The 27,610-nt window shown below is 43.5% G+C and overlaps 1 protein-coding gene across 1 annotated transcript in view; it reads left to right on the top strand.

The window, feature by feature from the left end:
• frem2b (FRAS1 related extracellular matrix 2b) overlaps positions 1-27,610 on the top strand; it is a 77,107-nt gene that overhangs the window by 11,066 nt on the left and 38,431 nt on the right. The window contains exon 3 of the mRNA XM_061782340.1: positions 23,154-23,300. Within this exon, the coding sequence (XP_061638324.1) occupies positions 23,154-23,300 (147 nt within the window). The remainder of the gene's footprint in view (positions 1-23,153; positions 23,301-27,610) is intronic.

Raw genomic sequence — 27,610 nt, 5'->3', positions numbered from 1 at the left:
GATGCCGTCAGTCAGCGTTACTGGCAGACGCGCTTTTTATTTGGCTTGCGATGCTTGTCAAGTAAGTGCATCGCATACGTAAATCAATCATCAGCATGGTGAAGGATTATATCATGTTGTATATTTTTTCAGTAAAAATGTTTAAAAGATGTCAAATTAATCATTTTGGTTCTTTAAAAATTCCTTTATATATTATTTTTAATATACAATGGAATATGCAATAGACTGATATATAGAGTGTATCTGTCTCTCTCTCGCTCTCTCTCTCTCTCTATATATATATCACAAAAATAATATATATATATATATATATATCACAAAAAAACTTTTTAAAAGCATAAATAAATGTTTTTTACATTTTGTTCTTTTCTCTATTATTTTTCTAATCTGAATGCGAGAAGCCAAAGTGGTTAATGTATTGTATGCAGTATTTAGTCGTCCCCCCCACCCATAATATTAGAATGACCTAAATGCGGCTGTTCTATATTTTATTGAATAAAAATATTTTATAAATATTCTGTAAATAATATACATTTTGTTCTTTATATTATTTGCATTATCTAAAGAAGACTTTTTTTTTTGCAATACAAATATGTACAAAATGTATGAATTTTGTTCTTTGTGTCATCTGCAATATCTGATTATGATATATATTTTTAATCATATATTTTATTATCAAATATTTTGTAAAAATCAATAATTGGAAGCTTTATTTTCTATTTTATTTTTGTAAAATCTAAAGATGCCCCAACATCTTTTGTATTATATATTTTACAATAGAAATATGTTATACATTTCAAAATGGTTAACAGTTGGGATTTTTTTTCCTATATTATATGCATACATATATATTTAATGAACTATTTTACAAATATAAAACAAAATTGATAAATTGTGTCCTTTTCTACATTACAATATTTGTATTATCATTTTATAATTCAAGAAGCCGCAGCAGCTATTGCATCATATATCTATTAATATATATATATATATACGATGATTAGCTTGTGCAGGTGTACCTAATGTAGTGTCCGCCGAGTTTTGAATCCCCCTGAAGCGTTCCCGACCGCAATAATGCCTGCTGTGACCATGATCAAATTTATCATTGTGTAAATGCTTGTGACGCCTTGTGGCCCACTTAAATCCGCCCTCCTGTCGAACCCCCCCCCTAAGGTTGGAGGGGATTATCTGCCTCTCCTTAGCGTGCCGGATCACAGCAGCATTATGGGTGGGCAGGAATTTACATGCATACGTGTGAAGCCATATAGACTTTGTGTGTGTGTGTGTGGTATTATATCACCTTCGCAGCGTCAGTCGGTGATGATTCTGCATTTTCTTTGTGCCTTTCTACGCTATTATTAATTCAATTGTCTTCCTCGCGCTTATCTTGCTGTGTGTGACATTCGTGCGTCCTTGGCGACAACGATGGGAATTATACGCGTGGGGGATAAAAAAAAAAAAAATGCCGTCAACTTGGGGGAAATGACATGGCCGCGCCACCTTTTTCTGTGTTTGCTTGTAAAACAGCTGGGAGATGATTACAGAGCTATTCCTGTGCGACAGCTGCGTTGCTTATGAGAAAGAAAGGATTACAAGCTTGTTAGTTTTGTAGGACAGACACTCCAGGCGCCGTGTTGCTCAATGGCAGTTTTCTACTTTAGTGATGGGAATTCCGGCTCTTTTTAGAGAACGGACTCTTTTGGATCGGCTCACTAAAAAGAGCCGGCTCTTCCGGCTCCCGAACGGCTCTTCATATTTTTTGTTACTTAAATTAATTTATTACACAGCAATAATTATGCATACCAATGTAGAAATGTGCAATATTTTCCGTTATAATTTTTTTATAAAAATATGCTTTTATTTATTCACGTTACTTGGTGCTACAATAAAAGTAAACATAAAAACAAACCTAACTATTTAGAGTCGAACTAATACATATTTTAAGCTTTTCATTTTGTTCTATGAAACAAATTAAAAGTGAAACGACACAGAATCACTGCAAGACACACGCAACAAAATCTAATTTTAAATATGTAAAACAAAAAGAAAACAAATCTGCATTCCGGTAGCATAGTTAAGATTGGTATTGAGAAAGCAAGTGTCTCAGCTTTGAGGAGCTGATCTGGTTTCTTCTGTCGTAAATGATTTGTTGTCTGCTGTTTTGGAGAAGATGTCCTTCTCTCAGAAGGACATCTCTGACATTTCTACAATCTTGCAATGTTTCTACACTGGAACCTTCATTAATACCAGGTTCAAATGTTTCTCTTGTATTCTTCTCATTGGACGGAAGGGTGCCTAAGCAGGTTGTGCAGCCAGATCGATAAGAGATTTTTTTCCCCCTGCAGACTTTACACTGCCTCTGTATTGTCAATAACGTTTAAATGTGCCCAGATTTGACTCCTTTTCCTGCTATCCCTCATTTTCCCAACTATTCCTTACCAGCAAGTTTGTGTTTTCTCTTATGGCCCCTTGCTCGCTTTGTCACTCGTTTTACTTCCTATGTGCTGTTGCCCATCTCTCCTCGGCGCAGTCAGAGAGAGAGAGAGAGACGACGCCACACATTCCACACATATTGACCAATCACGTGCAGGCTCTCTCCTAAGTGAATGACGAAAGCGGCTGCCACTCATGAGCCGGCTCTCATCGTTGCGCCGTTTCGTTCGCGACTGACACATCACTACTTTGCTCACTGTTCTACAATGCGGCGACAGCCTTCCCAGTTAACATTGATATTTAACTTCTAAAGCCGTCAATGGCAGTGAATGTGTTAAGCTCTTTAAATTCGATATAGGTTATTTTCCTATTTTTCATATTCCTAGAGCTACTGTAATTATGATTGTAGCGCTGCGTTAGCATAGGTTGGTAATAGACTACGGCACGTCTCGACATGAGAACAAATTTGGGCGACGTCGCCGCAGTAGGAACAGAACGCAATCGTAAAACAAGGACACATTTTGGAAAATAATGAACTCACAAAAAGGTTGACTTGGTTGTTTAATTTCAGCTTTGATGGGTGGGCAGATTAAAAAGTCAATTTTCCCTTTAAATGACTTGTTTGAAGAAATGGGGAACAGCCTGGAGAAACAAAGGCAACTTCAAACAGAGAAGTTGACGTGTACAAAAATAAAGTAGCAGCAGCCTGTTGATTCTTGTTCGACGGAGTCGCAGTTCAGCAGCAAAATCCACCGCCAGGCTAATTTAGGAAGTTATTTGTTTGCTTTGAAATGGTCCCGCATGTTTGTTTGTTTTTTTTGCTGTCAATGTAATTCTAATGAACTTTACATACAAGGTAAGTTACTCAAGTAAAAAGCTTCATTTGTTGATTTTTCTTTTTTCTTTTTTTAAGGCAACCGGTTTAGGCAGCACACTCATTGCTTCTTCTCTGTCGTCGTTACATGTCGCGACTGTTTTCAACTACACAACCCAACAATGTGGGTGATGTGAACATTCAACCGATCCGATTCCACACGATTGATCAATCATCTCGTGATCAACGCCGATCTGTCAATGACTTACTTAACTGTCAACTCACCCGGATTCCGTATGGGAATGCAAAGCTGCTGCTTCCGTGCACCTTACAGCAGAAAAAAAACTCATTTGTGGTCTCAGCAGCTTTCATTGGCGAACGAACGGGCCCGGCTTGTCAGCGACTTCCTTTTTATTGCACCTTTGATGCGCTCGTGATTTGCGGGCTGCCAAAGAAGCTGCAGCTGCAGCGGCGTGAGCGTGAGAAATGGATCAACGCCTAACAGACTCCAAACAATGTCATTTCCCCGAGTTTAAGATGAAACAAACCCCTTCGTTTATGACCCCCCCCCCCACCCCATCCCACCCACGCACACACACACTAGTGAGTAATCACATCTCGGCTGAGAGGTTTATTGCTCGATTATGAATTAACTCTTTTCATTCCGGCTCATTTCACGTTGTAGCAGATGTCTGTTCGTTTTACGATTCCGCTTCTCTGTTATGAATGCAGATTACTTTTCATTCATTTTACGGCCCCCAAAATTTTGGGGATGTATCACAGCCAAGTCACAATATACACCGCGCAATAAAATGAACTGAATGATTCGGAGAGGTATTCATTTAGCAATATGTTTTTTTTATTATTATTGCACCGGTGTACAACTACCGACAGGTGTTTTTCCCTTGTGTAGTTCTACACCACCGCAAAAAGAAAACAACGATAATAAAACTGATTTGCAATCTTTAAAAAAAAAAAAATAATAATAATACTAATATTTTTTTTTTATATACAGTGGGACCTATAAAAGCCGTACGCCCCAATTCGGTATTCTCCCAGCGTTTTCGGGACAATTATGCCTCTCAAGTTCCCCCAAAAAAAAGTTGCACCAAGTTGCTTGGTTGGAAGCGCTGACGCAAGCGCTAGCTCCACGGTCGACAAAGTCACAAGAATAGTTTTTGTAAATGATTGTGACGGTGACAACTTCGAGACTTTTACGACAGTTAACTGTGACTTTCTTTGCTGCGCAGTTGGTAACGTCATGTGTAGCTGGATTTTCTGTTTGTGTTCTGCGTTCGATTCATTGAAGTCTAAATTGTCCATTTGTGTGACTGTGGGTGTGAAAGCTTGTTTGTCTGTACCTGCCCTGTGATTGGTTGGCAAGCAGTCCAAGGGTGTACTCTGCCTCTCGCCCGAAGCCAGCTGGGATAGGTTCCATCTTACCGGTGACCCCGATGACGAGAAGTGTTCTCGAAATTGGATGGATGGAAACAGTTCAACTATTTTGTGTCTGACTTGTGAATGTGATTACTGACTGCATGACGGAGACAGTTTTACATTTCCATTATCTTTCATGGGAGACGTTTTTAAAAAAATCAGTGGTCGACTTCCATTGTAGCTTCTTGTATTAGTCGAATTAAATACTGCGGGTACCATTGTACGCATTCTCAGGCCTTTTTGAACTGACATGCCCTCAGTTTCACCAGCAGGGTAAATCTTTCCCGGCCTCCGTCTTGAACTTACAAAAGTCAGTGTGCCACGGTTTGAGTCCTCCAGGCCCGGGCTTGTTCCCTGCATGATAATGACACGTGCCGTCATTCCCGCCTTAGGATATCGCTCGAGCAGAACTGAGGAGAACCTCAAGCGCCGACTTTGGAGAAAATTCCTCTTCTTTGGGAGAAAAGCTAAGACGAATGGGGAGGGCCGGGGTGGGGGGAGCTACCCGCTTCAAGGCCAGCCAGGAGTCTTCTTTCTTTCTTTCTTTCTTTCTTTCTGTCTGTCTTTCTACCATGGCAACAGGATGCAATCAGAACACTTCGAACATGTTCAGGCACATCGGAATGTTAAAAACAATGGAATAGTATAGGAATGCTCAAAAGTGCTGCGCTAAAGTCTTAGGGCACCACTGGCTTTGTTGTTTTAATGACATTTTTCACAGGTTTCAGAGACTTCTGCAGCACTTTGTAAAGAAGTGTTGCGTGGTCCATGGAGGAGCTCATTACGATGTGATGAGGATCTGGTAAAAGGTGCAGAGACAGGAATTTATTTTCACTCCTTTCATACTGCCTGCTGCCAAACTGGCATGAACTGTCGAGTCGAATTGTATTTCAGACAGAACTTGCCAAATTAGGTCATTGCACAAGTGCGCGTTAGCTGTTGCGGCTTCTCGCATTCAGATAATTAAATGTGTGTCGATGTCAGGACCAGCATCCGAAATGGCGTGGCCAGTGAGTCTCAGCTGCTAGCCTTCCCGTTATCCTTACACTTCGGTTTCTTGTACTTGCCGTTATCCCTTTACACACAGGTTGTGTACTGCCTGCTTCGCCTCTGATACTAATTGGCAGATCGAATTCAACTCCTCTTTTTATATATCGGTACCTTACACACACACGACAGCAAGCTGGAAAAAGCATCCTTAGATGATCAGTGTCAAAGCGACTGCGGTTGAGCCAGCGTTTATTCGACCGTGCTCACCGAAGCAGTACATTGCCAAAGTACACGTCAGCTGTTGCAGCTTCCCGCATTCAGATCATTAGCTGTGCGGCAATGGCAGCGGCAGCGCCCTCAATGGTGAAAATTGCTTTCAACGCAAAAAGGGTCTGTTACGCCAAACCGGATGTCGGTCATCGTAGCGAGACTGCCCGTGAGAGGCAGCGTGCCGCCGCGCGCATCCTAAGACGAAGACAGAGAAGCAGCGAGGCTAACTGCTCATCTGGTAACTACGTTATGTTTGCAAACTCTTCTTCCGGTCATTTGCGTTATACAAACACTCAACACAACCAGTTTGTCTTTTGTTTGTGTCTGGCACAACAGCGCTAGCTTCAGCGAGCTTCTTGATTGGCTACGCTTCCGTTGCACGTCACACTGACGGAGTGCGTGGCACGGCCCGATTCGGATCTTTCCGAAAGCCCCGCGAAGCAGGCCCTTGCTGACTTTGAACGATTAGCCCGATTACCCGAATGCGTGTACCTCGCTTTAGATGTCTCGGGTGAAAGGCCAATGGAAGTGTTGAAACCCTCCCACTCGTAATGCCACCACCCAACTCTTCTGATTTCTGCACAGTAGAGTTCAGCTCTAGAAATTGTTCCAGCTCCTCGTCTTTGACAAATAATTCACACCTCTCTTGGGAACATTAATTAGTGTCTCGTTGAGAAATTCCCCAGAAATAACAGCAGGGAATCAGAGTGTGACTCGACTGCAGCCGTCTTCGCCGAGACGTCTGTCTCGTCGTCATCGTCTCTCTTTGCGGCTTTGTGTTCCAATTTGCTCCTCTGAGGATGAAGTGAAGCGCTGGACTCGCCTCTTGCCCGCTTGATGAGACTCTGACAAGTGCGGTGACGCCGCCCCCCCCCCCCGAGGGACAACGTGCATTCCCCACGATGTCGGAATGTTTGATATATCCCCAACGATGTTGTCTGGAAAAGAAGCCAACCTCCGGTCTACATGTTACAGTTATTAGTATTCATTGTAGACTCATTAGCTGTTACATCACTGTTGCATATCATTTCATACTAGTATTGCTGCCATCTGTAGTGCTGCACGGCGACTGAGTGGTGAGCACATCTGCCTCACAATTCTGCGGTTTGGATTTTGAATCTGAGCTCTGGGTGGGTGTTCTGCAGGTGTTCCGACTTCCTCCCACATTCCGGAAACATGCTTCTTAATGTTGGGCTAATTTAAAGTGCTTGTTTGTCTATTTATGTGCCCTACGATCGGCTGGCAACCAGTGCAAGGTATACCCCACCTGCAACCAAAATCCTCTGTCCACTGTCTTTGCATCTTTGTGTCTGAAGCCAAATGGTTGAGGCAGAAGGCCTCCCCACGTCTTTACTCCAGTGACACGACGTATGCAGCTACAATGCTAACGATCCGGTACATGTAACGCTACTTTCAATGCTTTATATCTCCATCGCCATCTTGTGTTCATCGAGTAGAGCGAACTCCTGCCTATTCCCGTTTTGCTATCCGCAATTTATGCTCTTTCTAAGATGCCACGAAGTCCTAGCTAATAAGAAAGTAGCGCTCGGTCACTTACATTTTGATCACAAACCTTTCAACGCGAAAATTTGGAGACAAAATTTGGGATGCAAACCTATTGACATGAAATTTTGGGAAGCGCTTTTGGACACAAAATATTGTCGATATTTGTCGACAAACTTTTGAACGTAAAATTGTGGACACAATATTATGGACAAACACATTTTTGGACACTCACTATTCCATGCAATTTTTTGGCAAACAAAAATTTGGAAAATTTGTCATTTTTGGCCACAAATTATTGCTGCATTTTTGTGTGTGTGTGTGTGTGTGTGCGCGCGCATGTAACAAAGCTTTCCTAAATATCAATTACAAATCATGTTTTTACAAATTGTAATGCAATGTGAAATGAAAGATTCAATATCAAATGATGTCCCGGATATAGTTTTTGAATTCGGTCCATGGCCTCATAGACAATTATGCCGATTTTAGTCCCATCCTTTCAAAAAAAAAAAAAAAAAAAAGAAAAGAAAAGAAAATGGATATCAGCATAATATCAAAAGTGGGCACTTGGACCCGCAGTGTAAATGTAAACAAAGTCAAGGTCTCCAGTGTTCCCTTGACCCTGACCAGGAATAGCTGTGTAGAAAATGAATAGATGACTACACCCGACTTCATGCATTCTAAACATCCACCGTGAGGCCATCCGCCAGAACCGGAGCGGGTGCTTGCGCCGCTTCCTCTCAGCCTGAACATTGATGAAAAGCGCCTCTGATTTCACGCTGTGCTCTCCTTTGATTAGAAGTGCGATGACGTGAGGCAGGAAATGCTTGCAATCGAAACGCGTGGGATTTTCAGTAAGCCGAGTAAAATGTTGCACAGCGGGAAGCAAAGTGTTGGTACAGGCCCGAACACGGTAGGATCCGGCGCGTCCTCGTGTTAGGGCCACTCTTATCTCAGAAAAGGTGTTGATGAAAGCCTTCGAGAGATCCTGCTGCGGACCTCTTCCTCCTCGTCTATCAGCGCAGCGAATGGGAAGCCGTGTCTCTCTCGCGGAGACGCGGGAGGTGAAGGCAGTCAGAGGAGATGAAAGATAGAGGAGATGCTCCGTTGCTTGTGGTTTTTCCATGCGTGGAGCCGCTTCCTGTCACCTGACGGGACGGCTCCGGCGTGCTGGCGGAGGATCAGACGGGTAGCGGAGGCCTGCGGGGGATCCTCGTCCGCCTCTGGATGTGTTTGAGGGCTCGCCTGCACCGCTTTCATTATCTGTACGGGAGTCGAAAAAACAAAAAGAAAAAGGGGCGACTGTGGGCTTGTTCGCGCGTCCCACTTCTCAGCACGTCTAAAAATACGCGACAGCCTCGAAACCCTTCGGCTGTTCGAGCCGCCGAACAGAATCGTTAACGTGGGGGTGAAGGTAAAAAAAAAAAAAAAAAAAAGCTGTTTTGCAGTCGCGCTCTGCCGAATAGCTCTCTCGTCCGATGACAAGCAGAGCACAAGTGATGGGGGAGTCATGTTTTGAAGACGACAATGAAGACGGTGCCCTGCAAATCAGAACTGACAGCAGCAAAGGTCTCAATAAAGTTCTCGTTTTCACCTGCACGGCAAGTACCAAGCTTGAGTGTTTCAGCGAGACTGTGAATGCATCCACTCAGATGGCTTGAAAACAGATTATACCAAGGTTGAACTGTGAACAACAGTAAAAAAAAAAAAAGGAAAAAATAATAATAATAAATTAGGCTTCGGCTTAAAACCTTACTTGTGTATCTTTGTCCATTTGTTTGTTAGTCATAAAACTACTTCCTGGTTCACAGCAATCAATCAGAATCAGAATCGGTCTGTACGTTGTTAATGTGGGAAACAAAAGTGCTTTTCCCCAACGTGGCTATGCAACAGTATGTTTTCTTGGAAAAGCTGAAATGTTCTGGGTGACCCAAAACCTTTTTCCAGACTCTCACTAAAAACTAATGGCTTCTTCATTCGGTTTGTTTGGATTTTTGCATCCTCCTGCTTCCAAAACATTCCAATGCGGAGGTCATCATCGAACTGCCGTGTTGTACAAAATGTATCCCTCATACCCGCCGCAGACCAATTGACGCGGCCGAAACCGAGTGAACCTTCGCACAGCGTGTGGGGTTCAGCGACAGATTTTCACGAGTGGCCGACGGGTGGCAACTGGTTTTGCTGTGATTAAAAAAAAAAAAAAAAAAAATGGAATTGCCTGAGCACGGCGCTGCCACGTCTTCCCCTCGTCGTCATGGTAACGAAAGCCGGGCTCGGTATTGGCCCCGCAGCGGATGGGGCGGGGTGGACTAGTGGGTTATTTGCCTGAGACAGGATCACCCCCTCAAGGGTTAAATCACAAAAGGACAAATCGAATGTCAGCTCGGTTTTATATTTTTTAGTTGAACTCATGAAATCCATTTGCCCGGAGCAGATTGACATGAAGCCATTGTTTCATGTTTTAAAAAATCAAATCAAATCTGAATTCAAGTCAAGACTTTAAAACGGTAAACTGGAAGTTACACATGAACAAACGGAGGTAAAAACATAACCCCCTCGGTAGAGGGAAGAAAAAAAAAGTCCAGAGTCCGTCTCGTCCCCTCGTCCCCTCCCCCCTAGAAGAATTTCTCGCAGTGTGAAGTCAACTCGACCGTGTCTGGGCTTATCCAGCTTTGCAGTGTGAGGAGTTCAAAATGAGCCAGTTAAGAAGCAATTGCACGACAAAAAACTGGGCTTAAAAATGAGGGGAAAAAAAGGAATGAAATGAGGAATACAATACTTCACGGAAGCAAAACTATCCGCCAATAGAACAGGAACATTTGACTTGGCAAGATTTCTTAAAACAAGTAAACCCACCGATGTCTTATAACTAGTATATTTACACGACCTATGTCTATGGAATGATTGCCCTGTATTTTTCATTTTGGGTGAAACATGTTTTCATATCTTATTGAGAAGAACTATCTTGTCAGAAAAAGAACCCAAAAAATTTGGCTTCGATTTGACATTTAAACTTGGTTTGATTTTAGGTTTTACATGTGGGAAGCAAAAAAAACAAAAAACCGTGTTCAGCAAGCAGGTCTGTGTCAACAAGGCACTTGTGTTTGTCTCCTTAATTCTCCAAGTCGTCACCTGGAGCCGTTTTAATGAGCGCCTAATTGTTACGAGGTTATCAGTGGCCAATGAGCCGTGGGCGAGAAGGTTCTGTCAGAGCGGGGTGGCTCTGTTCCATTCGCCCAAGTTGCCCTTCAGGGGGCGGGTGGGCGCATTTCATTTTTTGCACTTGCACCTTCGAAGAGGGGAGGCTGCATGAGGTACAATTTCACAGTTAAACCCGGAACGCTGCAAAACCGCTGCACGCCTCTCCCGATCGGCTCCCCTTCCACGCCGAGCTTTTTGTTCTCGCAAAAAATCCCATCCGGCGCTTTTTCAATGCGAAACCGATCTCTTTCGTCATTCCGCTGGGATTCCCTTTTTTGTGTATTATATTACATGTGAGCACACTGTGCGAAATAGCTTAGCACAGCAGCTTTTGTTGTATAAAGGCAGCTGGTTATTTGACACGCATTTATCGACGTTAATCACTTTGAATCGTCGACACTGCAGGTCCGTATTTCCAGTGAGAAAACAAATAACCGAACAAGGTCAACAGGGTGTTCCTCCTGTTGCTACACAGGAGTAAAAAAAAAAAACAAAACAAGGCAAACATTGAATTTGACAGGAGCTGTATCAAAACTTCTGCCTTTACAAAGATGTGGTGGAGGTTCAGTTTCAAATCAGGTTAAGATTTAAATTTAAGAGGAGGGTTAGGGTTCGTGTTCGATTTTGAGTTAGGGCTAAAATATGCTTGGGGCTGGGGTAAGGGTCAGGGACTCGAATCATCTGGACATATTTCTCAACTTTTAGCTTTGGGGTCATCTGTACATCTGTTTGGGGCTGGGGTCAGGGTTAAGGTGAGAGTAAGGGTTCGTGTACTATTTCATCCCGCCTGGATACAGCAAACATCCGCACAAAGGGAAAGGGAAACCTGAGCATACCACAACTACATCCTGCTTGTAGACTGCAAACGTCAAACAGCAGGGAAAGGGAAACTCTCGTCACAGATCAGGAGAAGAGTCCATGCCGATTGAGGTATCTTGAATAACTTCAGAGAACATGTCTTGGAGGAGGAGGAGGAGGAGGAGGAGGGAAGTGGACGTCTTAGCTTCCAATGCAGTTGATCCTAAGTATACCGCAGCCTGTACTATAACATCCTGCTTCTTGTACACTGCAAACTTCAGCTTGCGGGGGAACAGAAACGTCAGTCCGATTGACAGAAGACGCCATGCCGACCCGGCTGGATGGATGGATGGATGGATGGACGGATGGGTAGGTTTCCGTTTCGGTTAAGGGTAGGTTTGGGGTTATGTCTGGGCTAGGGTAACGTTATAGTTGGGGGTTTGGGATTAGAGTAGGTTTAGGGCTAGTGTTAGGGACACTAATCACCTGCGTACAGGGTTAGCGTCATTGTTTGGGTTAAAGGTTAGGCTTATCATCTGTTGATATTTTCCAACCTGGAGTTTGCTCTACCGCACACGTTAATCTTCAGTCACATATTAAAATGAGCAGACAGCAACGCCCCCCCCCCAAATTCTTGGGAGACGTTCTTTTCCTTCTCGTTTTAATGAATGCGAGGCGGCGAGCTTATCTTCACCAGGCAGCTTTGTGTTCCAATCGAAGGCCTCCTTTCAGCGTCTGGAGTCGTTTAACGCCGCTTTGCCTTTTCAGCCAGGAGTTGTCGCTCGTTTTGCGATTTGCAAGTCGCAGCGGCCAAATGTAAGCCGAGACATGACACGTTAAAAGCGCGGGAGGGAGGGAGGCCGGAGAAAGGAGAGAACGCCTCTTATTAGTATGGAGCTGAGGAGACTGCGGGCCTGCGGTGCACTTTTATATTCAACGGCTTCACATGGCCACTTTCAGCAAACAGTCTGCCGTTATTTGCTCCGACAAGAGAGCAAATACAGCGTGTTCAGAGGGGGTCAAGGGAAAGCAGCCCCCCCCCCCCCACCGTCTCATTCAAGTCCTACCGAGCTGCCTCCTTATGCTGCTTTGTTTTCTCTCACTACCTCTTGTACTTCCTCGTTATTGCTTTTCTATTCACACAGCGGCCGCTACAGAGTGGAAGTTCCTTCATGCGCGTGACTCTACTTATCCTGCAACAACCCAGGCTAAACTTAGCTCCTCGCAGACATTCACCTCCACAAACATTCTTGACACCAACTACTTTCCTATTTGACAATGCTTTGGTGCCATTTTACGGAGTTTTAGAAAGAGCACCAAAAAAAACAAAAAAACGCAAATAGGTCAGTTTTGATTGGGTGGCAAAAAACCCAGCGTGACCCCAAAAAAAAATACATTACGGTAAAATAGTGAGTGAAAGATGATTTCCATACAATGTTCCCCTGCTGTATGGCAGATTTTTTGTGTGTGGAATTTATCTGTTGTGGAAATCCCTGCGACATCGTGAAAATCTGCTGTTTTTTTGCCCTTGTTTTTTCACGGCTTTTTTCTCACATACTTTAACGCCCTCGCACGTGGGAAAGGTCGCTGATTTTTCAGCAGTTTATTGTATGTCGGAGGACAGTAAAACACTTAAACACAATAAGCACACCCACGCAGGAGCTGCTGTCAGCCCCAGCTCATGCCCAGACACTCACACGCATGAGTCACATGCCACGCCACCAGGCCCCGCCTCTTAAAGACACATACTGGTGGGATTAAACTATAAAATAAGTGTGTATTAAGCAGGTTTTTATCTATCTCCCTCACAATTAATAGGGCTTCACTATGTTACTGCCACCTACAGGACTGGAGCGCAACATGATGCCTATGAATGTCTACTTCTTGTATTTTTCTGTTGTGCCTCGGGGGAGGTCCTATTGATTTGTAATGTTCAGTGATGCTCTCATGGCATCTCTTTACCAGATAAAAGGTTGAACGTTTCCTCAAATGTCCAAGCACAATGCGTTCACTTTACACAACAACACGGGAGATGAGCCCGCGTTTTCATTTCTCGCTTATTATCCCGCCGAACACGAGTTTCTGCAGTCACGACGAGGGGAGAATACAAATGATTCAAACGCGGCGTATGAGAGCGACGCTGACAATTTGATCTTTGCGTTTCCGAAACGGGCTTCAGTCCGCTTTCATGTCTTTTAACCTCAAAGTAGGATATGACTTTGGAGCGATCAATTGGGGAATTAGTGCCTAATGTACTCATCATAGAGGTTGACTTGTCAGCTCGCCGACTTCGAAAGGCAAATCTTGCGCTTGTGGCTTCAAATCGGCCACACAACGCAGCATTGCGCTCGTTGACTCGGTGGAGTCGCACCCACCCCCGAGGTGCTGTGAATTATTCCTCCCAACAATGGCTCGCAGGCAGCGCGAGCGGGATCGAGCGTGAAATCCCGGGATGTTTGCGTGAAGTCACGACCACAGAATACCTCTTTGCACGGTTTTCACGTCTGTCGCAGCACTTCGCTATCCCGACGTCTCGTGTTTCCTCAATGACTTGACAAACAGTCGAAGAACTATTTTGTGTGTGTGTGTGAGCTCTTTGAGATGACAAATTAAGCCATTTGGAGGCAGCGCAGGAGTGCCAGGACGGGACGACCTTTCCTTCCAATCGCCTCCGTACGGTATTTTCCTTGGCCTCTTAAGTCTCCCGGGACACGCATAAAGGAGGTCCGTTTGAAATAAGAGCCTTGGGAATTTCCTTGAGACCGCTGTGCTCAGTCAAGGGCTTCGACTTTGTGATCGGGAAAAAAAAGTCCTCTACTAAAACCTTGTGCAACAGTATTTATATATATATATATATATATATATATATATACATGATTGAACTTAATAGAGCTGTTTTGGGAGGACACTGGAACGGGGCTCCCGTTCATTGCAGGGGATGCGTTCCAGATCCACTTACAATATATGAAATCGAAAAATGTTTTTAATAGTGTTACCGAATTGGAAAAACTGTATTAAACACCACTGATACTCTTTTCTTTTCAACACAAGGCAGAAAAAGTACTTGCACAGGTGCTTGTGCGTTTTCTGATCCTTCTATCACGCCCAAGCGCCTCAAAAGAACTCTCCCTGCTGAGAGCAAAAGCTCCGTCGCTTTAAGCCCCGCATGCCTCCCTGACCCCACGCTTCTGTGCCTTCTTCCCGGGCACCTCCAGGGCCGCCTCGGCGTGAGCGGATAGGTAGTCGCCCCCCGTGCGCTCTCAGCGACGGGCTGCAATTTACGGCACGCAGCTCTCAGATGCTCGGAAACGGGTTCCGGGTGTGTGAAATGATTGCCCTTCTAAATCTTTTCCACTCCCCTCTCATTACCGCTGATACAAGGCTCAGGGTGATTATACCGTATAGCTCTCTTCTCTCGCTCTTTCTTTCCTTCTGCAGGATTATCTCATCCCCCTCCAACTTAATTGGACTGCTGAAAGGCATGCGGGCGCGGGCCGCGGCTTTATTGAATCAAAACATTCCGTCAAAATATAGCCTCGGTGTGGATTAGCGGCAGTTAGTATGGATTTGAATTTAGACTTACTATTATGACTTCATACCACAATAAACTCTCCGTCACTTACGGAGAGTGTTTTAATGACATGCATTAAGTCCTAAAGCGAAGCAATCCTAATTAAAGCTGCCAGCGGCGATGAATGCACCCTCGCACTTCCTTTTTTTTTTCATGGCCAGGCTTCGCCAATTCAACTTCGACCCTATGCTCCGCCCACATTCAATGAGGCTAAAATCCGTCCCCATTTGGCACGTTTCTAGAATGCACTCTTTTTGTGGGTGCTCGTTTGAATTGATTTCAAATGTAAAAAATAACTTGGGAATTTGGGCTAATTCACTCGCACTCTTCCTCAAGCCATTGAATCAATCGCATCTGGACTCTTCCGGTTGTCTTAGAAGAGGTTTCGCTTCTCATCTGAGCGGGCGTCATCGGTTCGAGCAACAAGGCTTAGTTAGTACAGCACGAGCCGGCTAGTGCCGTCTATGTTCCCGATAGTCTACGGCGGTCTGGGGAGCCCCTTGTACAAAATTTGTATGAGGAAAGGCTGACGTGGAAATTCCGAGTTAACAAGTATCATGTGACTCCAGTTCAATAGCAATGGCAATACTACTAGCTTGTCGTGGAGGGGTCACAACATGAGCATCCTTTGTCAGCCAGCAATTCGCACAACCTCAAGCCTCCACGCCTCCTAACGCACCCCCCTTCATCCCGACCATTGTTTACACTCAGCCATCGGTGTCGCACGTCGCCATTGATGCGCCGCGCTCGACTATTCATCGGCCTGTCACGGAAACTTTGAGCACGCAAGCGCCATTTGAGCATTGAGTATTTTTAGACGTATTGTGTCTGTTCAGACGCGCCCCTATTTATCCGGCCTAATCAGCCCGCCGGACTGTCTGCCCGGCTCCTCCAACAGACGAACAGTCCGCTGGGGACGCTCGACAGTGACCAAGTAAGGGCCGTCTGCCAAATGGGAGGAGACGAAGGGACAGGGGGGCACCGAGCTGGCACGGCCCGGGACCCCGCATTCTTTGGCCCGCTCTCTAAAGGATTCGGTCGCTCGTCATACGCCCACTGTGTTAGTGCACGGAGTTCACGCTCTGCACTTTTGTGCTGGAGGTTTTTTAACAACAAGGCAGATGAAGGTTAAGGTGCACGAGGAGCATGCAAGCGCTGTACAAATGCCTCCATTAACTTGGTTGTTTTAAAACTCCTGTTATGCTGCTGGTCAAATTTACCCATTCACTTTTTGGGGAATAGTTCAAAGTAGCTCTTCGGTATGAAACTGACTGGAATCGGAATCCATCAGTACATCCATTTTCTATTGCTGGAGCCCCCCTTTGAGGACTATTTTTTTTTACACTTGTATGACAGTTTTGTATGTTCTATTTCCAGTATTTCCTTCGGGCAAAATTGTGTCAAGTTGGAAGCAAGTCAATTGGACAAAGAAAGGTGGATTCAATGAGTTGCACTGCGCAATTCAAATATGCAGCCAAGCAAACTTGAGAAAGCGATAAGTGGCAGAAGAAGGTGACAAGAAATCAATGAAGGGATCTGAACTCACTCCGAACTTCTTTATGCTGTTAAGTATGGCACCACGCATTGGGAGGACATGCAAACTGTAACGCGGAACTGCCAAGCAACTGCGCTGCCCTGAAATCAACGGTTCCTTTCACATACCGCTATTTCTTCACAAAAATACAAGGGAGTCATGGACTAAGTAATACAATACAGTATATAAAGAAATCATGTTTATCAGGATTTTCCCGTTCTGACAAGTCCGGGATCAAATTGACTCAAGAACATGGTCCGGACGAGGTTACGTGGTCTCACTCCGTTAACACCGTACACACTGTTTTTCATTTAATTGTTTTATATTGATAGCCTAGAAGTGATGTTCATAGAAATATTTACTATAATTAGGGTTTTGGTCAGGGTTTACTTCTGCGGGAGGATAGGTTCACGATAGACACGGTGCCACTTTCGTACGAGTTTGGTTCTCGTAAATTGGATATCGTGGACTCCGTATATTGCCGTCCAGAGCGATGAGAACACAGCAAGAACGTTGAGGACTTTTTTTTTTTTTTTTTTCCCCCCACAGCATTTGATTCAGTAGCGAATATAGCATTCAGTAATCAGGACTACACAAATCACTCCAAGACTTTGTAGAGTATGAGTGCACAAGTCAAGGAAAAACACTTTAAATGTTGCTGAGGATCCGGATGAAGGTACAAATTGGGGAATGTATTTCACTGAAGTCATTTTCGCCGTCAAACGGTGACATGCTATTTCTACAGTGGATATAAAAAGTCTGCACACCCCTGTTCAAATCTGGTTTTTGTTTTTGTGATATAAAAAATGAGACCAAGATGAGCCGTTTGAAATACATCCTGTATCACTAATTACAAAAAAAAAGAGAGGGCGGGGGAGTAAATATAAACAATCTGAGAATGCAGTTGCACAAGTCTGCACACCCTCTTATGACCGGGATGTACCTGTGTTCAGAACCAATCAAATTCAAACTCATACATGCCACCATTTCAAGTGCCTCTAATCAACTCCAAGTCAATTTCAGATGTTCTCGTAGGCTTTTCTTGACCTTTTTGGAGTCACATCATCTTCCAGCAAAAGCCACGGTCCGCTGAGAGCTTCCACAGCATCACACGTAGTCAGTACCAATCAAGAGAAAGGTGCAAAAGATTTTCCGAGGATTTAAATACTGTATACTATTGAACACAGTGAACGCATCAAGTGGAGAAAATATGGAACAACAGTAACATTACCAAAAACTTTGCTCCAAATTTTGAATTCTTTTTTTTTTTTATATCACAAAAACCTGGCATTTGAACAGGCGTGTGTAGACTTTTTGTATCCACTGTATGTGGTCATGATAGTTTTGCTTAAACAACAGACTTAATAAGACTTTTGCAAAGGTGTCTCCTTTTTTCCTTCTCTCTCTCTCTCTCTCTCTCTCTCTTTTTTTATTTTATTTTTTATTTTTGCTGAGAGTACCATTTAGAAGAGCCCCGTGAATCAAAGTTATGAGCGCAGCTTTTGTAGGACCCTCACCTGCGTGTGAATATTATAAAATACAGTCGAATACGAATGAATGTTCCCGGTGTGAGATGTGAAGATTTGCATTAACGGCAGGCGAGGTCATGCGGGTTTCGCCGCAGCCGACGCTCGAAATGCAAATACCGGTCGGTCACAAAGCGCTGGTGAAAGATTAACGCTTTGCTAGACGGGGTGCCCTTTTCAAGTGGACTTGACGGCTTATCTTAATTAGAGAGAAATCCGGAGGAGCCAAGAGTTCCTTTGGAAACCAGAATCACATACTCCCCACTCACTTAAGTCCCTACCCGAAGGCCTCTGCAACCTAAACCGAAAGTTAATGTTTGCTCATGTCCTGAGTAAACTTTCAGCATAAATGATTTGCTTCAAGAAGCTAAAAAAGTGCCAATTGTGGATTAGTTGCAAATTACAAATTTCAGTGATTGAGCCACTATATGCATAATGTAGTATAGTAGCTGTTTTTAATATATGTATATATTGCTAACAAAATGTTTTTCAAATGTTTTTACAATAGCCACTTTCACACTGCCCCTTTACGCTGACGTTTAGCAAACTTTACTGTACTGCTAAGTGCGTACCGTCGTCGCGACTAGACTGTGAGGGTTTCCACCCGAGACTCACTGACCGCAGCTCTTCGTGTTGAACGCAATTGTCGCAGCTGCAGCCAATGTGTGGATACTTCAGATCATCTCCTGATTTGGCGAGTTCTGTCTAAAAGGCACAGGAAAACAAATACTGGCACACCGTTACATCGCTGATGCGAACATTTGCCGGGACTGTAGGAAAGCGAGCTATTTTTTTTTTCTTTCCTGTTATATAAAAGCTGAAGTATGAACCTGCACTTGATGAATCCTCATTTGCCTGTGGGACAAAATGGGTTAAGAGATGTTGAAGGGGATGCGTGGCTTTTCATGGACACTTGGATCACACTTGGAGATTTATAAATGCCAGAGACACAACTAATAACAGACAAATTTGTAGGAGTGTAACGGTACTACAAAAACATTTGACAGGAAAATCTAAAATCTTTGAACTATTTATTCATTATATTCTACAACCCCAATTCCAATGAAGTTGGGACATTGTGTTAAACATGACTAAAAACAAAATAAAATGATTCGCAAATCATGTTCAACCTATATTTAATTGACTACACTACAAAGACAAGATATTTAATGTTCAAACTGATAAACCTGATTTTTTTTTTTTAGCAAATAATCATTAACTTGGAATTTTATGGCTGCAACACATTCCAAAATAGCTGGGACAGGGTCATCACCTTTTCTTTGAACAACATTCAATAAACGTTTGGGAACTGAGGACACTCATTGTTGAAGCTTTGGAGGTGGAATTCTTTCCCATTCTTGCTCGATGTACAGCTTCAGCTGTTCAACGGTCCGGGGACGCCGTTGTCGTATTTTCCTCTTCGTAATGCACCACACATTTTCAATGGGAGACAGGTCTGGACTGCAAGCAGGCCAGTCGAGTACCCGCACTCTTTTACTATGAAGCCACATGCAGAATGTGGTTTGGCATTGTTCTGCTGAAATAAGCACGGGCGTCCATGAAAAAGACGTTGCTTGGATGGCAGCATATGTTTCTCCAAAACCATCCACAATTTTCAAAAACAATTTGAAATGTGGACGCGTCGGACCACACTTTTCCACTTTGCATCAGTCCATCTTAGATGAGCTCGGGCCCAGAGAAGCTGGTGGCGTTTCTGGGTGTTGTTGATAAATGGCTTTTGCTTTGCATAGTCGAGTTTTAAGTTGCATTTATGGATGTAGCGCTGAACTGTATTTACTGACATTGTTTTCTGAAGTGTTCCGTAGCCCATGTGGTGATATCCTTTACACGTTGATGTCAGTTTTTGATGCAGTACCGCCTGAGGGCTCGAAGGCCATGGACATTCAATGTTGGTTTTCGGCCTGGCCGCTTACATGCAGTGATTTCTCCAGATTCTCTAAACCTTTTGATGATATTATGGACCGTAGATGCTGAAATCCACAAATCCCTTGCAATTGTACGTTGAGGAACATTGTCCTTAAACTGTTCGACTATTTTCTCACGCACTTGTTGACAAAGAGGTGAACCTCGCCCCATCTTTGCTTGTGAATGACTGAGCAATTCATACCCAATCATGGCACCCACCTGTTCCCAAGTAGCCTGTTCCAAACAGGTGTTTGGTGAGCGTTCCTCAACTTTCTCAGTCTTTTTTGCCACCTGCCCCAGCTTTTTTGGAACGTGTTGCAGCCATAAAATTCGAAGTTAATGATTATTTGCTGTTTTTAGCAAGTTTATCATTTTGAAAATTAAATATCTTGTCTTTGTAGTGTATTCAATTAAATGTAGGTTGAACATGATTTGCAAATCATTCTATTTTGTTTTTATTTATGTTTAACACAACGTCCCAACTTCATTGGAATTGGGGTTGTATTTTATGATTTTATTACTGTATTTTGAATAAAGTACAGTATTGTAAAGGTAATGTTTTTTTTGGGGGGGGGGGGGGGGGAGACTGGAACGGATTAATGGAATTTCTATTTATTTCAATGGGGAAAGTTGATTTGTGTTACGAGCATGGTCTTGGAACAAATTAAACTGATATAATTCACGCACCTTATTGGCTTAATGAGCTATTTGCAATGTACTTACACTTTGTTAATGTAAGGTCTTATATTTGATCAAAGTGACCTTAAAAAGCGTCGTAAAAAAGTCTTTCTTGACTTCCTTAAGCCTGCACTTATCCCTGTGTGTAAAGTGTGTGAATTCAGACTACTCAATTTTTCCATTACCGCTGCTGACTCCCTTCACGACTCAGCGATCAAATCTGCCGTGTTTTAATGGTGGCCCGGGCTGCTAACGATAATCCAGATGGGCGGGGGGTCCCGTCGTACTCGGGTCGGCTGTTTTTCGGGGGTTGAGTGTTGCGGAACACACAGGGAGCTGAGTTGAATGCTCTACTTTTCTAATTTCAAACTAGTCATCCTCCACCATGCAGACTGGATGGTTAATAGCAACACAAAAAGCCAAAGGCGGTGTTTATGTCTGTGTAGAAAAGCGAAACTAAGCGAGTCGAGCTTTTAAAAAACAACCAAAGGCATGAATTTAGATTATTATTATTTTTATTTTATTTTTTTAAGTGGGGAGGATTTGAAAAAAAACAAATACTCCCTCCTTGTGACATCTGAGGAGGGGAATCAGTGCAAGTGATTGGCCAACGACTGAATTTGCACTCGTTGAACAGGATTATTCATAATAGCTGTCGTTTGATGGCTGACCGCAAATGGAAAATAGCTATTAAGACTCAGAATCGAGAAAAGGGGGCTATTTGAAATACAATATGATAATTCTTCGATCCATCCATGACATTATGATGACAAGTATTTGACATTATGATTTGCTAATCACAATGATGATGTCAGGAACGCCGTTATTCTCCCTATTCATCATCTTCGGCCCACAGACGAGATAGTAGTCAATTGTTCGAAGGAAAAAAGATCCGTACCCTCTGTAGCCTTTTGGCCTAATTCGAGCATGCAAGCAGCTCCTTTACTTTAGTTGATATCGAGTACGAAGTGTCCAGCGATCACGCATGCGTTCATTGTGCTAGCGATGATAGCCTTCCAAATAATGTGTAAAATGCTACACGATAGCGTGCCCGATCGTCAAAAGAGTCGCAGTCGATCCGGGAACAAAATGTGATGCTCGCTTGTCACGCGTGCAATTATTTATTTTTTTTGGAGCCAAACTATTTTATTTATTATTATTTTGACTCATCTGCTCATAAACATTAAGCTCTGGAGCGATGAGGTTGTGGATAGTTGATTATTGATGAGGATAAATCTTCAGTCAGAGATGTTTTTGAACCTCAACACGCCCAAAAACTCACCAATTTCTGACATAACCCCCCGCCCAATTTGATGAAAAACAAATGTCATTGATTGCTGAAGCTTGGTGAGTGCAATTGCCTCCAGGGAAAATGTCGAAATGATTTTAAAAAACATGTCTGCAGTGCATTGGCCCTTTTTTCCGGTATTATCTGCATTGGACAGCCTGAGGAAGCGCACAGGTCAAAGGTTAAGAAATGGGAGTAGGCGCACTCTCCTATAAACACGCTTCACAGCTAATAGAGCACTCGATGTCAGCATGTTGAGGGTGCGCGCTGAGAGAGGAAATGGAAACAGTTGCGAGGCGGCGGATTTACTGACCGGAACATCCAGGTCTTGGTTGGGAGGAGGCTGAAGAACCCCAGTCATGCTGAACACAAACAGTGCGAATCCACTTTTTTTTTTCCCCCTCTCCAGACATCTGGCAATCCGATCGTACCTGGAACGTCTTCATTCCCTCGGCCAGCAGGCAGCGACTGTCTCCATCTTTTCAGTGTGTGTGTGTGTGTGTGTGTTGACTTTTAGGAAGCAATTATTCAGGCTGCCTGCCGGAGCTGGACACATGAAAATATAAAAATGTGATTATTCACTTCCCCACTATTTTCTTTCAAATTGTGCACCGTTGATGTAACACTTCACCTGCTCTGAGAAACCGCAGGATGTCTGGTTGGGCCTTTGAAAGCCGCTTCAAAAGGCGAGGATGAGTGGAAGCAGTTCAGACGGGAAACCCTCACCTTTTTTTCCTTAATTAGAAGCGAAGCGATTGGATCCTACAAACCCCGTGTAAGGGTTGGCCGCCCTCCATACCTCCCACAGAGACTCAAAGGCTCACAAAATAGTGTTTTTCCAAAGTATTTTATCATGTTGGGCAACACGGCGAGGTAGTGCCTCGCGCATCTGCCTCACGCTCGAGAGGTTCTGAGTTTGAATTTTAGTTTTCGGTTTTGCGTCTGAAGGTTTTCTCTTGGCACTGCAGAAACTTGTGTGTTAGCGTAATTGAAGATTCAATCTTCTTCCGCTGTAAATGTGAGCGTGAATGCTTGTTTGTCTCTATGTGCCCCGTGCTTGTAATCGGCTGGCGACCAGTCCATGGCGCAGCCTGCTTCTCTCACCAAAAATCAGCTGGGACATGAGGATACGCGGCATCAAAAATGGATGCACGGTGTATCTGATGCATTCTTTTGCTTTGTAGGAGGCAACAAATTGAGGAACCAGCAATTTCGTCTCAACTGGGCCTGGATCTCATTGGAGAAGAAGCACTACGTGGTGGACGAGGAGGTCAAGTTCCTGGAGGTGGTGCTAAAACGGCGAGGCTACCTGGGGGAGACCTCCTTTGTTAGTAAGTCAAGAGCCATAACATTAGGTACACCTTCTCAATCCAATACTACTGCAGAGCCGGATGGAAAATGTTTGCTGTGACAAAGATAACAAAAGACAAAGACAAAGAAATGTCATCCCATGGGCATAACACACACCTGAACGCAACCCAACCATCGCTTCTTATAAGCACTCCCCCGCATTCCTACAGTCAGAATGGCCAAAAGAACATTACTCCCCCCGGTTGTCTGTAGGTATATGATATGACAATTACACGAGTTATTGATTTTAGAACTTCTTTATTATTGTGGTTGTCAATATTTTAGTTGGAAATAGAGCCGTCTCTCAGTATGATGCACAGCTCTTGTTCACCATTGTCAACTACAACCACAACTAAAGAAGCCAAAGCAGTGCGCTTTAAAGTCTGTGCCCACGCCGACCCACCGATCATACTTCATAAAAGCAAAGGACTGTGGTCACATCATCTTTTTCCCAAATTATTTTTCAAAGGTCTTAAAGCCATGACTGATGCAATCAATGAAACGATGAGCTGACTAAGAAAGTGTGATAGGCGGAAATGAATCGTTATACATGTACCGTCGTGGCTGACGTACTTAACTTCTGCACCGAGGCAGCTATCCATGTTTAACAAAACAAGCTCACTCATATTTGGAGATATGGGGTTTTGTGCCCGACAGCAACGATCTACCGTACGCGATTAAGGCCAACAAGACGGTCAGCTCCTCAATATACAAAAATTGCAAAGAATCTTGGCGCCACAATGCACATTCGACCCTGCCAGAGTAATTCGCCAGTGCTTTTTATGAGCCCCCAAATATTGTTAAAACTCCAAGCACACGCATGCACAACCTTTACCCCTCCCCGTGGGCCACCATTTACGCTGTGGATGCACAAAAGCGCACAGTGGACATCCCTGGGAGAGGTCACCTCCAATCGGTGGCTCCGAATGACATGCCAAGCAATTTAGCAGCCCAAACTAAACAGACAATAGCGGAGCCACTTTGTATTAACTCTACGAACAGCGGATGATGACCACTGGCACCGCTGGAGGTTTTTTTTTCTTTTGGTTTCACCATTAGGCGTCTGTAAAGTGAAGGTATCATTAAAATGACTTGATGTTAAAGGTTAGCTCCCGTGGCATCATTAAGAGCCTCCCTCAAGACTTCACACTAATGCAATGTCTCTGGAGGCCATATGCAAATTGCTGACCTTTGTTCAACTTGAATCCACAACTCGGTCGCCGTTTGAAATAAAAAAGCGACTGTCTCTGCGCGGATCATTAAAATGTGTCAGGAGCTTGCGGCTGACAGTAAGGTGCAAATACGGGGTGTGAAATTGAAAAAGCTTGTTTCTAATTACTCATGAGGAAAATATGGAAAGGAACGTTACAACTGAAAACAACTGTGTGATGATCCCTGTGTGATAGCCTCACAAATTAATGGTAAACAACGCTGTGCATATAAAGAACTTGGGTGGAAAATCACATTGTTTTGATTATTCGGAGCATGGCTTACCGTTTTATTAATGCTTGTGTTAAAAATGAAAGAAATACCACTTTGAACTTGGCACACATTCCATATTCAAAACGCACTGAGGCATTTAAATAAAATATTGAGACAATCCTAATCAACCAATTCATCAATCAGAGGTTGAACTAAACACATTAGTTCATTGATGTATCTTATAAAGCTATTGACATTTTGGACAATCTTAATATGCACCATAAAGGCATGCTTGTTTGAGTTTAGTCTGGTAGAATAAGCCCATCAAACACATGAGAGATGATCAAGAACATTCGAACAGACACACTCCAACATCTTCCCAGTAGAGGGTTTCACTTTCTGCAAGTGGATTGGCCATGTGTCCCAATACTTTTGTCCACATATAGACAGCAAATGGAGAGTGTATATCCCAAACATGATTTGGCACGACTTCCATCCAAGTAACAATCAATCAGACACAATTTGGAGTGGTGTTCCTCGGAGAAATCCTTTAGGTCCACTATTCTATACAAGTTTTAATTCTCCTTGGCCTTGTAGTAGAATGGCCATGAGTCCAAATACTTGATTCCATATCGAAATGGAGTGTGTATGTGACAAACATGATTTTGCATGACATCCATCCAAAGTAGCAATCAGTCAGACACAATTTGAAGTGGAGTTCCACAGGGAACTGCTTTAGGTCAACTCGTTTTCTATCAAAGTTGAGCGCTCCTCACCCTTGTTCCAAGAACATCAAGTCAAAATTCGCAATGGTCTGGCAACAGACCTCACAAATGAAGACAATCCCCAAAGCCTCGAAGAAAGCCTGGAAGCTGTTATAACTACAAAGGGACCACAATTTCTTCTCCAATTTTAACATCCTGTTGGTGGAATACGTCCTAATACTTTTTTTGTCCATATGGCACACGAGCCCTTTGCGGTTTGCACCTCTCGTCCGATCACTGAAGAGTAAACGAGAACAATAAACCTGCCGTCCAGTGATGGAAAGATCACAAACGTTGAAATGAGATAATTCAAGACAATTTTGTCCTTACAAGCCCCTCAACGGCCGTACAACCTTTTATGTCGTACATTGCTCACGACATTGAGCGCAGCCTTACGTTCCCCCAGAGTGTGATTCGCTGTAGAGAAAATAACCTGTATTTTTCAAACAAAAGGTCAAACATTTTTAGACAGACCCGACAAAATTGTCAAACATTTTTAGTTTGAACTCGGTTAGACGGCTTGTACAAACACGCTGCCTTCGACATAATTACCCTATTCATTTCATATGAATAACTAACGGCATTACGGCTAATTAGCCCGTCTCGCTGCAATGAAGTGTTTTTCCTCGTTGTGGTTTTTGAAAGGCAGGCCACAATCCAGGCTGCCATTAGAGTGCAGCGAGCATCTGAGTCACCGCTGCCATGCAGGAAGCGCGCTCAAGTTTTAGGATGAATCCCTTCTCCTTGCCAAGTTAACCCTTTCCCGACCCCCGGGGGATGCTAAGCCAGACCATCTTATCTCAGTTCAGCTGTGCGGGAGCTTCTTTCTCGAAGGCCCGAGCACCAATTCCCCTCTTGACTTCGCTTTCTGTATTATTGAGATTATTCTTAGGCACAACCCCAATTCCAATGAAGTTGGGACGTTGTGTTAAACATCAATACAAACAGAATACAATGATTTGCAGCCATCAAATTCCAAGTGAATGATTATTTGCTCAAAACAATCAGTTTTGATCAGTTTGAACATTCAATATCTTGTCTCTGTAGTGTATTCAATGAAATATAGGTTGAAAATGATTTGCAAATCATTCTATTCTGTTTAACACAACGTTGTAAATTAAATGGCCTTTTAGGCACTTCAACATGGTCCAAAACTCACAAACAGGAGGTCGTCGATTATGATTTGAAGTAGCAGAAGGTGTCCTTGTACTTGAATGAACTCTTCCTAGGGAAACGATGCGATCATTACCAAATTGAAATTGGCTTAAATATGCAGATGGCTTACGTTTGATTCAAAAGCTTTTTGACTGATTGATTTTTTTTAAAATCACCAAATATAGTCAAGTTTTGTAAACTTCACTCCAAATGATCCGATTCCCTGCAATTTTGATATGTAATGGTTGACAATGGCTCACTGCCACCACCCATGAAACAAAATCGTCCATTCGACACCAGGGGAGGAGAAACTTGTTTCAAAATTCACCAACATTGGTGTGTTTATGTAACCCAAGACCAGAGTTCTCAAAACACAATTTGGTAGGAAGGAAGCAAACGAATACTAATAATCCAATACTTAGGATCCACAGTCCAGAGCAATGGTGAGTGTGTTAAGGCGGTGAAGAAACAGGTCCAAACAGGTTGGAACGTGTGGAGGAAGGTGTCAGGTGTGTTATGTGACAGAAGAGTCTCTGCTAGGATGAAGGGCAACGTTTAGAAAGCAGTAGTGAGGCCGGCCATGATGTACGGATTAGAGACAGTGGCACTGAAGAGACGGCAGGAAGCAGAGCGGGAGGTGGCGGAAATGAAGATGTTGAGGTTCGCTCTCGGAGTGACCGGGTCGGATCAAATTAGAAATGAGCTCATGAGAGGGAAAGCCGAGGTTCGATGTTTTGGAGACAAATATGGGACACTGTTCACACATATGAACTCCAAATTGGGTAGACATAAAAAAAAAAAAACAACATCTCAAGAACCCATGCCTGATAACCAACACAAAGTCGGCCAATAAAATCCAAGCTTTACTTGATTCTGCGCTTTAGTTGTTTTCCTGTGTTTGTGTAATTGCCCTGCGGTGGGCCGCCATGTTTACTGGCAAAGTCCTGCTA

This window comes from Phyllopteryx taeniolatus, chromosome 8 (genome assembly GCF_024500385.1).
Source record: "Phyllopteryx taeniolatus isolate TA_2022b chromosome 8, UOR_Ptae_1.2, whole genome shotgun sequence".
Classification (NCBI taxonomy): domain Eukaryota; kingdom Metazoa; phylum Chordata; class Actinopteri; order Syngnathiformes; family Syngnathidae; genus Phyllopteryx; species Phyllopteryx taeniolatus.
The sequence above is the reverse complement of the archived record's forward strand: the minus strand, read 5'-3'. Positions and strand labels throughout refer to the sequence as shown.